General features: G+C 39.2%; 1 protein-coding gene across 1 annotated transcript; it reads left to right on the forward strand.

The window, feature by feature from the left end:
* Positions 1-841: 841 nt before the first annotated feature.
* On the forward strand, positions 842-11,266 carry rcl1 (RNA terminal phosphate cyclase like 1). Its single transcript, XM_022249843.2, has 9 exons — positions 842-986; positions 2,088-2,159; positions 3,299-3,474; positions 3,685-3,756; positions 4,211-4,335; positions 4,501-4,626; positions 5,713-5,866; positions 6,557-6,660; positions 6,985-11,266. The coding sequence occupies exons 1-9, from the start codon at positions 857-859 to the stop codon at positions 7,166-7,168; spliced, it is 1,143 nt and encodes a 380-aa protein (XP_022105535.1). The 5' UTR covers positions 842-856; the 3' UTR covers positions 7,169-11,266.
* The last annotated feature ends 236 nt before the right edge of the window (positions 11,267-11,502 follow it).

Consider the following 11,502-nt stretch of genomic DNA (forward strand, 5'->3'; position numbering starts at 1 on the left):
AGTAGGCCCAAAAGCCTTCCACCGAGTCCATTATTAAAAATGATATCCTACACTCAAAATATTTCCTGTTAGAGAGTTGTTACAGCTATGAAATTGGCCAGGGGAATTGAAGAGATATTGCACTGAACCTCTGGCCTGGGACCTAGGGCTTCTAATTTGATGCGGTTTGGATGCAATAGGAAAGTTATTCAGCTGTTTTGGAGACTGCTTTTTCAAAATGGCTTCTTTTCCGGCCAGTAGGAAAATTTTCTTTATTTAGGGGTGGTCCGCTTTGGGTGAGACTATCTGCAAAAACGCCTATGGTGGGGCTGTTACGTGCATATAACGCTGCCATGGTGCCAGTTGGGATTACATTTTGAAATGCACTTGATAGAGAGTTCGCTAATATTAATCTTATCTAAATGAATTCTGATGGAGTTCAATGTGGGTTGTTTCTAGACAGGTCGGTAAGGCGACTCCATTCCAGAATTGTCCATGGATATAGTGAGTGAAGATAGTTGTTCTCGTTTGCCTGGATTAGTTGAAGATTTAATTGGTCTGTCTTAAGTTAATGAACGTTTGGAGTAAGGATGGTAGTGCACTGAACCTCTGAACCACTGAATAACTAAAAAAATCAACGGTCAACCCACTAAAAATTGAAAGGAAAATGAAAGAGAAAAAGTCGAACATAATTTTTCTGTGCGGCCTATAAACATCTGTGAGAGTTGTTGGTATTGTTGAAGAATGTCGAAGTACAGTACATGTACGAGGATTTATCAGCGGTGTCTATGGGAATTTACTTACTGGGGTGCACCCTTATGTTTCATTATAATTTTGTATATAGCGCCCTCGTTGACAACTATTGGTTCACGTAAGCATGGCAGCGATCACAATGAAATATGAAGGGTGCAATTTCTTCAGGCAGAGACTTGTCCTAGCAACATTAAGTGGGAAACCAGTTAAAATAGTTAAAATAAGACACAAAGACGATGATCCTGGACTTCGAGGTGTGACTTTTGCTTTCCAAATGTCATGGGAATTCCAATTTTTGTGTTGTAAAACTTACGTACGCGAATGTCGCATGCCAGTAGCATGGCCACGCTGATCACAGCACAGTGAACACGTGTGCGAATACTTACCCCCCAGAACTGTGTTGGATGGAGCATGGAGCTATGGTGTGAGCGCGCGGCGGACGACGAGCCACACGGTTCTGGGGGCATGTGTGAAGTTTGTCCTATCTTGATTGTGCATGTACACTTTGCATTATCATGATTATGTTAGTATTCATGTTATGTTTGTCTTGTGCAAATTAATTGTACTCCCTCCTGACTTGATCATCCCATGGAGCTATCCTTTTTTATAGCTCCATGATCATCCTATCAAAGGATTCATTCAAAGGCAAATCAACTCAGGATGGCATACAGTGAATTTGTGCAAGTTTCAAGATTACGCTGAAATGTTCATTACGGATGGCATTAGACCTACACCCTTAAAGCCTCTTACTTAGTGAGACTTCCAAGTGGAGTATTCAAGAGGACAACTCCCAAGTACATTATGGGGCAGCGCAGACAGACATTTGGGAGTTTCACAAAATACGGGTAGCAACCACACCGCATCGATGAAAACAACTGCAATGAGTGCACGTGTACGTACAGATCAAAGAAAGATTGTATAACCCGATCCTCGGACTGGCTGGTGCGTGCGTACCTCGCCAAGGTCGCTGTTTTCACTGGCACAGTACCTGTCATTTTGCAAGAATCCCGGATGTCCGAGCTGCCCCATACTTCCACTGGAAGGAAAGACTTTAGGCCTAGACTACTTTGCAACATTTCAACTCAAGTGAATTACACTGCAAATGTTTTGTAATGTCCAATTTGCCTCTTTTGTATAATTTGTAAGTATAAATGGCCTTATCACTTACAAAGCCCCCCTCTGTGAAATCACATTCCTTCCTAGTACGGGTGACTGCATTTCATCCCCATATTTTATTGTTTGTGAAAGAAAAGCAAATGGACATAGTGTGGGTTAATAACCTGCTACACAGACATGTATTAAATCTCTTCACTGACCAGTCACCATCACCACCCTCTGTGATTTTTCTCTTTCAGATTTTGAAGCAAGTTTAATCCGACTACTAGATAAAGTTACAAATGGATCAAGAATTGAGGTCAATGAAACAGGTATGTAGGTACAAAGAGGTAATTGAGCAAAAGCCAAGACCAAACTCCCTTTTACATCCCTTGTAAATACCATTAGCATGCCAAGGAGGTGAGTCAAAGTACTCTGTGCAAGGGAAAAGTCGAAAGAACACTCTAAGGCTATGTACTTCAGTACGATATTGATATTTCTAAATTTGTACATGCTGTACACTCTTTGCCACATGGAAATATTTCGTTAAATTGAAGCCATTTTTATGTGAAAAAAGAAGCCTCCACCGTGTATAATTGTTTCATGTCATTATTTCTAATCTCTCAGTGTTGACTTTCACTTGCCGTCTGGACTATTGAAGACTAAACTGCTGTACCTTTGTGTACTTACCGAGAAACTATCACAAGATTCAACTACATAGCAAAACAAATTCTGTTAAAATAAACTGTGTGTTGAAATCCAGCAGTCCTTAAAGCTGATGGTAAACTAATGAAGTTTTTGTAGACAGTCAATTGTAATGCCGCTTCGAAGTGAAATAGGAGGAATATTGTACAGCGGTTGTGTTGAGGGCTTGTAAATCCACATTGCAAGATCTGGGTTCAAATCCTGCAAGAGGCAAATACTGGTAACTAGGGCAAGGCCCTCTCCTCACTTGCTCCTCTCCAGCCAGGAGTATAAATGAATATGGATACCTGTGAGGGCAGAGAGGGTTGGCTGTGGTTGATGAACATTGGTAGCACCTAAAATGGTTGCATTGATCGCAGTATCCTTCCCAGAGAGTTGAGAGGGTTTATAGGAATACTTTCTGACCCAATGAGTAGGGATAGTAAGATGGATGGGAGGTACATTGAGAGTCTGCCAGCTACTGGTATGCACTGTGTCCATTGTAAACCTAAGCTGGTAGGTAACCAACAATCCATCATCTCCCTCAAAAATCTTAGTTATCTACAAATTTCTTTAGAAATCAAGTACTGTTCTATTCTGACTATTACTGTATTACAAATCATGATTCATTGTAAAAGGCTCATGATTAGGGTAAACTTACTCATTAAATTGAATAATTCTCATTCCCCCCCAAAAATCCCGGATTTACATACAACAATACACGTGTACATCTATGTACACTGTACCGGGAATATACTCTTTAACAGTAAGTTCATAATATCAATAGGAACCAGTGTATTATACCAGCCTGGCTTGCTGAGTGGAGGAACTATTGAACATGACTGCAGTACACAACGGGCTATTGGCTACTATCTAGAAGCACTGGTTTGCCTGGCTCCCTTCATGAAGAAGCCAATCAAAGCTGTGCTTCGTGGGGTTACCAATGATCAGGTTGACCCTTCGGTAAGTTGTCATTATGGTAGGACTTAGAAGAATACACATTAGACTAAATACTGGTTCCTGTGTGGAACAGGTTTAAATGTAATGCAGTCACTTGTTTTGTGTTATTGTTCATCATACGGCAGACATCGTATGTATTTTGTCATAAACACATATTACCATTTGCAATTTGTTCACTTGATAATTTCTTTTAATTTTGATTTCTGATTTCAGGTGGATATCATCAGAACAGTCACGTTTCCCATCCTAAGAAAGTTTTACATTGATGAAGGTCTTGAGCTAAAGGTACGTCTTGTTTATATAGCACTTTTACTGCACACCTTTAGATAGATTAATCCCAACTGTATTTCTGAAATACTGAAGGACAAAATTTCCTCGAATCATCACAATATACAGGGGTGTGAGAATTCAGCTGTTTAGCTGATTTCAGTTTTTTTGTGTAGATGTTGATCCTGAATTTCAGCTTTTTCGTAAACCTGGTCTGTACAAAAGTATAGGAACTTTTTACATTTCAGCTTTTTGCAAGCTGTTTTCGGCTTTAATATTAAGTGGCTACTCAAACCCCTGAATATGTCTTCACGATTTGTTAGGTTTCATTCTGTATACAGTTACATGTATTTCTTTATTATGTAATAGGAAGATTTTTGAAAAAAAAAAATTTGCAGACTCTAGTCGGATATATGTTATCAGTGACAAATTCCAAACTAAGGTGATTTTTCCTTCATTTTTGTCCTCTCAGATCACACGTAGAGGAGCACCCCCGGGAGGAGGTGGGGAGGTCATCTTCAAATGTCCCATCAAGAAAACACTAAGACCCCTGCAGTTTACTAAACCTGGAAAGATCAAGCGGGTCCGAGGAGTAGCGTATCCTTCATCCGGAGTTTTTCTTTTCCTTTTCATTCTCGGAAAAGTTTATTGAATGACCCATGCAGTCAATGGTTTGTTTATGGCATCTATGAAACCGGAAGTTTACCACTTGTTTTCTGATTGCCCTTTGCAAAGTCTTTTATCCTTCACTGACCCTAACAGATATGCTATGCGTGTATCTCCTTCCGTCGCTAATCGAATTGTTGACGCAGCCCGTAGTATTCTGAACCAATTTCTGCCCGATATCTACATCTACACTGATCATATGAAGGGTCCACAGTCGGGAAAGTAAGTCCCTCCAAATAATTTTTCCTTCAATTTCTGTATGCTGTATATCCCCTGCTGAGCATAATCAAATTACAGTACTACTTGGAATCCTGCTTCATTGTTGTCACGTAATACAAGGCTCATGTTGCATGAGGCAGTGTACTAAAATTAGCCCTAAATAGTTTCCAAACTGGACATCAATGGAAACTGTATAGATGGAGTACAGTGTTCGCATAGCACATGCTCAAAATGAAGCATGCTGTGTGTCATGGGAGAACCTTGGTAGATGCATGTAAGGTTGGCCCTAGCAATGTGGCTATGCACTGACTCACTAGCAGTAAACAAGTTCAAACTGGTGAGTGAGGGGCTTTATTTGCGAGTGACCTTGCTTTTGTGAAGCACCCAACTGGTTCTTTTCATTAAATGTTGTAAGGTCTTTTCATAAGCTTTGAAACCAAAGTAGTTTTTCTCTCAGAAGATTTCTGAAGCTGCATGCCTTGGATTTCCTTAAAGTTGCATTTGCAGTTTTTCTTTTGTTACTTGGCCTATTGAACAGTGTACAAATATAACATGATTTGAGGGTGGATCGATGGTTGCTCCCTAAGGTATTGGAAATTGATAAACTAGCTGATCGACTGTCTACCTTCCAACCACATTTTGTGTTCCTATACCTCTCACATACATGTATTCAGGTGGCATTGACATTTTAGGCTTTGTGTGAAAATGCTGTACAACTTGCATATGTGCTTCCATCTTTTTGCGTGTAGCAAGGGCAATTCTTATGCATGCGGAATTCACCAAAGGCAAAAGTTCCATGGCCGCTTCATAAAGCGCACGCGTAGTGAAAACTCAGTAGGGAAAAGTTTACTAGACTAAATTGTGTATTTGATTTGTGCTTGGATCCTTATGTGCCCAGTTGGCTAAGAGTAAAAATCGTAACTCACATGTAATGGTTAATGGACCAGTGAGAATTCGGCTCTCAGTCATGAATATGTATGAGGTGCAGTAAAAGGTCATACTCTGTGCTTCAATCAAGAGTACTGGAACTTGTTTGATGTACTCCAACGGAAGTTCAATATTTGTAAGGAATCTTGGTTTGAACCACAGATCTCCAGGGTTTGGCTTGTCATTAGTTGCTGAAACCACAGAAGGTGCATTCCTGAGTGCTGAACTCTCGTCCAATCAGCAGGGCCAGACTCCCACAATTCCTGAGGACCTGGGCAAGCAGACGGCAATGTTATTGATGGAAGAAATCTACAGGGTAAGAAAGCAGTTATTCTAAAGCCTTTGTCAGTTTGGGGGGGAGTTTACAATTGGTTGTCTAATGTTGAAATAATCACACAATTAAAACTGTTATCTATTTCTTCTGTGTTTACCATTTGTTTCTGATCAGCTTGCATTGTTAATGTCATTTAACTTGTCTGTTCAACTCTGTTGTAATCTTTGTGGAAGAAAACATTTAGTATGTGCAAAATACATATAACCACCGGGGAAAAATAAAGTTTTTGGCTTAAATCTTTTGTGATGAGCAATGTTTATTGTCATGGTTTACCTGATGATAATTTTCTAAGCAGTTTTATCCATACCCATTAAGGATAAAAAATAGGTTAGTAATAGGTTAGTAGGTTAATAGTAGGAACAGACAACCAAATCCACATATATGGCCCATTAGAAATGACAACAGGGTTTTATACATTGCAGCGATGGAGATCAAAGAACACTCCACAACAAACCACAGACTCTGATTGTTCCAGTTGTTACCACTGCTTTCCAGTTAGGACACATTGAATGAAAATATCAGTTTGGATGGCTTTGACAGTTCAATCCTAGCGAGCTCACTATGTGATTGTACTAATAGGTTTGATAATCACAGTACACAATGAAAGTCCCCAGCCAAAGTTATTGTCTGTCTGGCATGTTAATAGATGTTGCCCTGCCTGTTGGTTTCTAGGGAGGCTGTGTGGATTCCAGACATCAGAGCTTGACACTTCTTCTGATGGCTCTTGGCCAGTCAGACGTCTCCAAACTACTCACCGGTCCACTCTCACCGTACACGTGAGTGACATTGCTTGTTACCTTCCTGGTGAACAGTATTCCTTTCACAGCAGGACAAGCTGTGTATGTTTCACTGTAGCAATGGAGAATGGATGATAGATGAGTGAAAGATCTCAACCTTACAGTTGTAAAGTGATGTCTTTGAGATAAATGCTTGTTGGTGCATAGTTTTATGAATTGCTCCTGTTGGTAACGGATATTCAAGTTGTAGTGAGTGTTACAATTGGTTTTAACTGTTTGTTTTAACCTTTTTATGCGCAAGTGAGGTTAAATAGAATCCAGTAAATGCATTATTTATGTACATTTGATATTCTGTTTTGATAGGATCCAGTTTATGCGCCACATGCGAGATTTCTTCCAACTCATGTTCAAGATGGAGGTGCAGCAAGGCAGTCAAGGGGAGGAGCAAGTAACTGAGGAGGAGGAAGGGCAAAGGAGGGGCGGAGACAAGGTCATTCTTACATGTGTAGGGGTTGGCTTCACAAACCTCAGCAAGACAACGTTATGACCATTCCTGAGCCTATTTCTAGAAATGTTGAGGCGAGTTCCCTAGTTGAATTTGATGTTGTAACTTGAACTCGACATCATCAATTTGAATTTGTGGCCCACTCAACAGGCTTTCTGTGACTACAGCTTTACTCTTTAACTGTAAAACATGACAAGCCATATAGATCCAAGCTCTTCCTGGTTAACAAGTATAAAGGCTTTACTTCTAATAGTCTTAAAGAACAGTTATTTGAATCAGGAATCATGTAAAATGGTCAAAGAAGCAACACCTGGCAACATTTTGACAATGCGAAATGTGACCAACTTCTTGCCATTTATTGCATTGGTTAAATACCACTTTTACTGTTTGAGGAACAGTTTGGTTTGGCTATGGAACAGAAGCATATGTTACATATGCAAGTCATTAAACATGAAATATTGTTGAGCAGATGCCTTCTTCAGTTACACTGAGCATTTTCTGAGCCCTGCTCTGTGAGTCTACTGTATAGACCACATCACCTGTGATATCATGCAGACCACATCACCTGTGATATCATGCTTGTTGGTTGGGCTCTTGCTGTTAAGCATCAACAAGCAATCAAATCAACAAATAATACATGATCTGTCGTAAAAAAATTAGACTCCTAAATACATTCAATATAATAGGTTTATTTGAAATGATGTTTGAATGTGATATTTTGAGGGACAAAGTACAGAAGCCGCAGTGCTGTTCATGCAGCCGTACTGGCTGCTATCTCGGTGTGCGATTGATCTAGGAAAACACAGAAGATGGCAAGTTCCACTCTGTGAGATTTGTTTGTTTTCATGTGAGACAATGAATATGAATTTGTCCACTTTTTTTATTACAGGGATGTGAGAGTCTTTTAAGAGTGCACTTCCAGGTTGTTGATACCCTGTTGACACTGAATTTGTTTGCTGACACTTGTTGATGCTAAATTGCATGACTATATGGTTGCCAACAAGCAACACCACCAAATCGTGCATCTCTTTTTAGCTGCTGTCATAGAAATCCACTGCAGTATTAAGAGGAGCAGGTTGCCTTTATCAGTGAAACTAGGCTTTGTAAAGCCACAACGTGCTGTAGTTTTGTAAACAAATGTCCTAAAACCATGAGTTCGTGTTTCCTACACCTTGAAATGGCAACAATATTCAAATTTCTCTTGCAAACTAGTCTTATTTGGGAATTCTTTTTTTATCAAGAACAGTTAACAAGAATTAAATATTATCTTATGTTGCTGCTGTCATTACACTTTTAGGTAGCACTGTGCTATTAAGTTTATTCAAGAAGCAAGAAATCTCCATGAGATGATTCACAATTTTCAAGGAAATGCAACAGATGATAGTGACCAGAGCCTTTTTCAAGTTGTTTAGAATGGGGAGGGGGTGTTTTGCAGTGCCCAAGATTCTGGCCAACTAAAAATAATACAGGCCCCCGACTTACTCCGTACCATCTTGACACACAGCCATAGTTCTTCATAAGCATACTTAATAAAAATCAAATTTCAAAAATCTACAACACCTGTACACATGCGTTTCTTTGTGTTTAGCTGCATGCTTTAACAAATGATGTCCTTGATGGAAGTGGTGTTCCAACTGAACAAGGCTCTCTCTTTTTAAAAGATGGTGGTTTTATTCCTGCCAGAATATTGACATGTTCTTACCCTCTGCAGTTAAACTTAATAATTTTAATGGCATGCTGAATTGAATGATGTGAAGTGTGGCATAATGAAATTACGACTGTCGAGGCAATTAGTCTGCTTTCATGTGAAGTGCTAACTATGTTGGTAAAATTCTGGACACGCAGCAACACGCACAGAATGCTGTTTCACCAACAAATCAGTGGCCTTGTGGACGTGGGGGAAGCATTTTGGAACACAACCTTTAAAACTCTAGGATCACCAATGGATGGATTATTCACCCTTCATTGCCTCTAAAATCCATATGAAGTCATACACGTATGCAAGTTAAAGCTACGGAAATCAGCTAGACTGTGTAAACTAATTATTTCTTGCAATGGATGTGATTCTAATGTTGAAGCTTAATTGGATTATTTTATTGGCCACTCAAATAAAGCTCCCTGATCTTGACACTCGTTACGTGGATATATACATCGACATGCTCAATAAGATATAGAATTATTTCGTTTGGAAAATGGTAACATTGGATTTTCACATAAAAATTACTGAGCGGTAAGCATCTTGGCTTCAGTTTGATTATTTCGGTTATTTATCAATTTCTTACGAATCGCCCATGCGAGGGTATTAACAGTCTCCATTCTCCTGAGCAGTGGCGGCGCCAGACCTCGGTACGGGGTGGCTGCAGGTGCAGTTGTGGGGTCCACACTTGCACCCACAGCAACCGCGTGCAGAGGTCATGGAGCAAAGCAGAATCGCTTGGGTGCAAATGATCCGTCATTTTTTTCTGGGTTATGATGCGAGTCGCAAAACGAAAAAGTTGATCGCCCTGTCGTAGTATGTGACAAAATTTTTGTGGGTTCAAACGGCTTTTCAGTGGGTGCATTTGCACCCACTGAACACCACTTAGCGCATGGTATAAACATTTTTAAAAAGAGTCACAAAATGAAAAATAAATTGCTCAGAGAACAGTTTATATTTAAAAATAGGAATTTATTAAAATGCTGAGGGACAAGGGTAAAACGAACACCATAAAAATCCTTCATTTAACGGGAGAATTTAACAGATTTAGTCCTAAAAAGTAGGTTTTAAAAAGAGATATTGTTTAAGCGTTATTGTCATAATTGTTATAATTTTCCCCTAAATAAAACAAAAATACAATTTTACTTATTAAATCGTGTTGAAGTAAAAAAAACCACCCTGAACGTGAACATAATTGTTCACACAAAAGACTGGACTTCAAATTTTCAACTTTTTACTTGTTTGCAGGTACTGTTCACAATACCTGTAGATTCTCCAAAATAATCTTCAGTTCACTGTAGATTCTTTACGAAGTTGTAGATTCAGAGAAAATAATCTACACTTCACTGAACAGAATGACGTCACAAAAGTAGTTTAAATATGGTTAATCTACTTTAGTTTTTTGTTTGCAGAGAGAAATGATAAAAACACGTCCAAATTTATCATTAAGTTCTAGAAAAAAAGTTGCTACAAAAAATAATTGTGTTCAGTTTACGCATTTGTCAACCTCCACTATGAAGATCTCTATGAAGGTATGATTTGAACCCTGGGTAAAGGTACACGAATCAATTCCAAAAGTTGAATTCAAAGTAATTAAATGTGCACGTATTATCACGAAGTATGATATTTTACTGGAGCCTCGTGGGCCCACGAATCAGGTATGGGGGATGTGGGAGCCGCAGACGGAAAACATCTTCAGTCGTTCTGGGCCCAGGTTAAAGGAGTTCATAATAGAGTTATACACTTAATAACGAGAGGAAATCAAGCTGTGGCATATCAGAGTAACAGAGGTATACAACCAGTGACGTACCCCGGCGGGGAGAGGGCCATAGAGAGCAACTAGCCACAGTCTACCGTAACTGGATTTTTTTTCAAGAGCTAAAGTCTTAAATTATGCACACGCTCTGGATTTCCTGGTGACTAATTTTCAACTCATTGGAATGGAGGGGAACGGTTAACCCTGGGATTTTGTTAAGAGTTCTTAATGACAATATTATAGAGCACGCCGTGTTCCATGTTACCTCATGCTGTATTTAAGCACTGTTCATGGTATTTGCATTTCTTACAGTTTCTCATTTACTGGCTATGAATGCCCTCTTAATTTAGTGGTTTACTGATTTTTAGGACTTTAAAGTCAAATCCTTCACTTAACCCCCCAAAAAATCCTACTGTCGCATCATTTGGTAGATTCACCGTGTTATGGTTTCATTTCTACCACATTGTTATGTATCTGCACTGTCTGGTATTACCAACCAGGTTTACCTTTAAAACATTTTCTTTAGTTCCAAAAAAAATGTTCTGGAATGCGTGCCCATTAATATTGTCAGGTTGTACAGTTCATTTGATTTCTTATTGAATTGCCTCAGACACTCTTTAACCACTTTTCAAATTCCATGTGTTCTTTTGATTACTTGAATTAAAATGAGCGTATTTGATTTTTGTAATTTCAGTGTTTTGGGTGTAATTATTGTTTTCCTTTTGTCATATGCTTTAATTGGAATTAATTAAAATATATGCAGCATGTTCTGTTATGTGACATGTGGCCAATTAGGCACATGAATTAGTGATGTAATTAATAGACAAGGCAGCGATCAGCTGTGGGCGCTAGAGATGCGTAGATTATTGGTGGGTGGGGTGTTACGCTGGTTGAAAGGGGTTCAAGGTCACAGAGTAAACTCAA

Source organism: Acanthaster planci, linkage group LG12 (genome assembly GCF_054643075.1).
Source record: "Acanthaster planci isolate LZ-2023a linkage group LG12, COTS_SCS, whole genome shotgun sequence".
Lineage (NCBI taxonomy): Eukaryota > Metazoa > Echinodermata > Asteroidea > Valvatida > Acanthasteridae > Acanthaster > Acanthaster planci.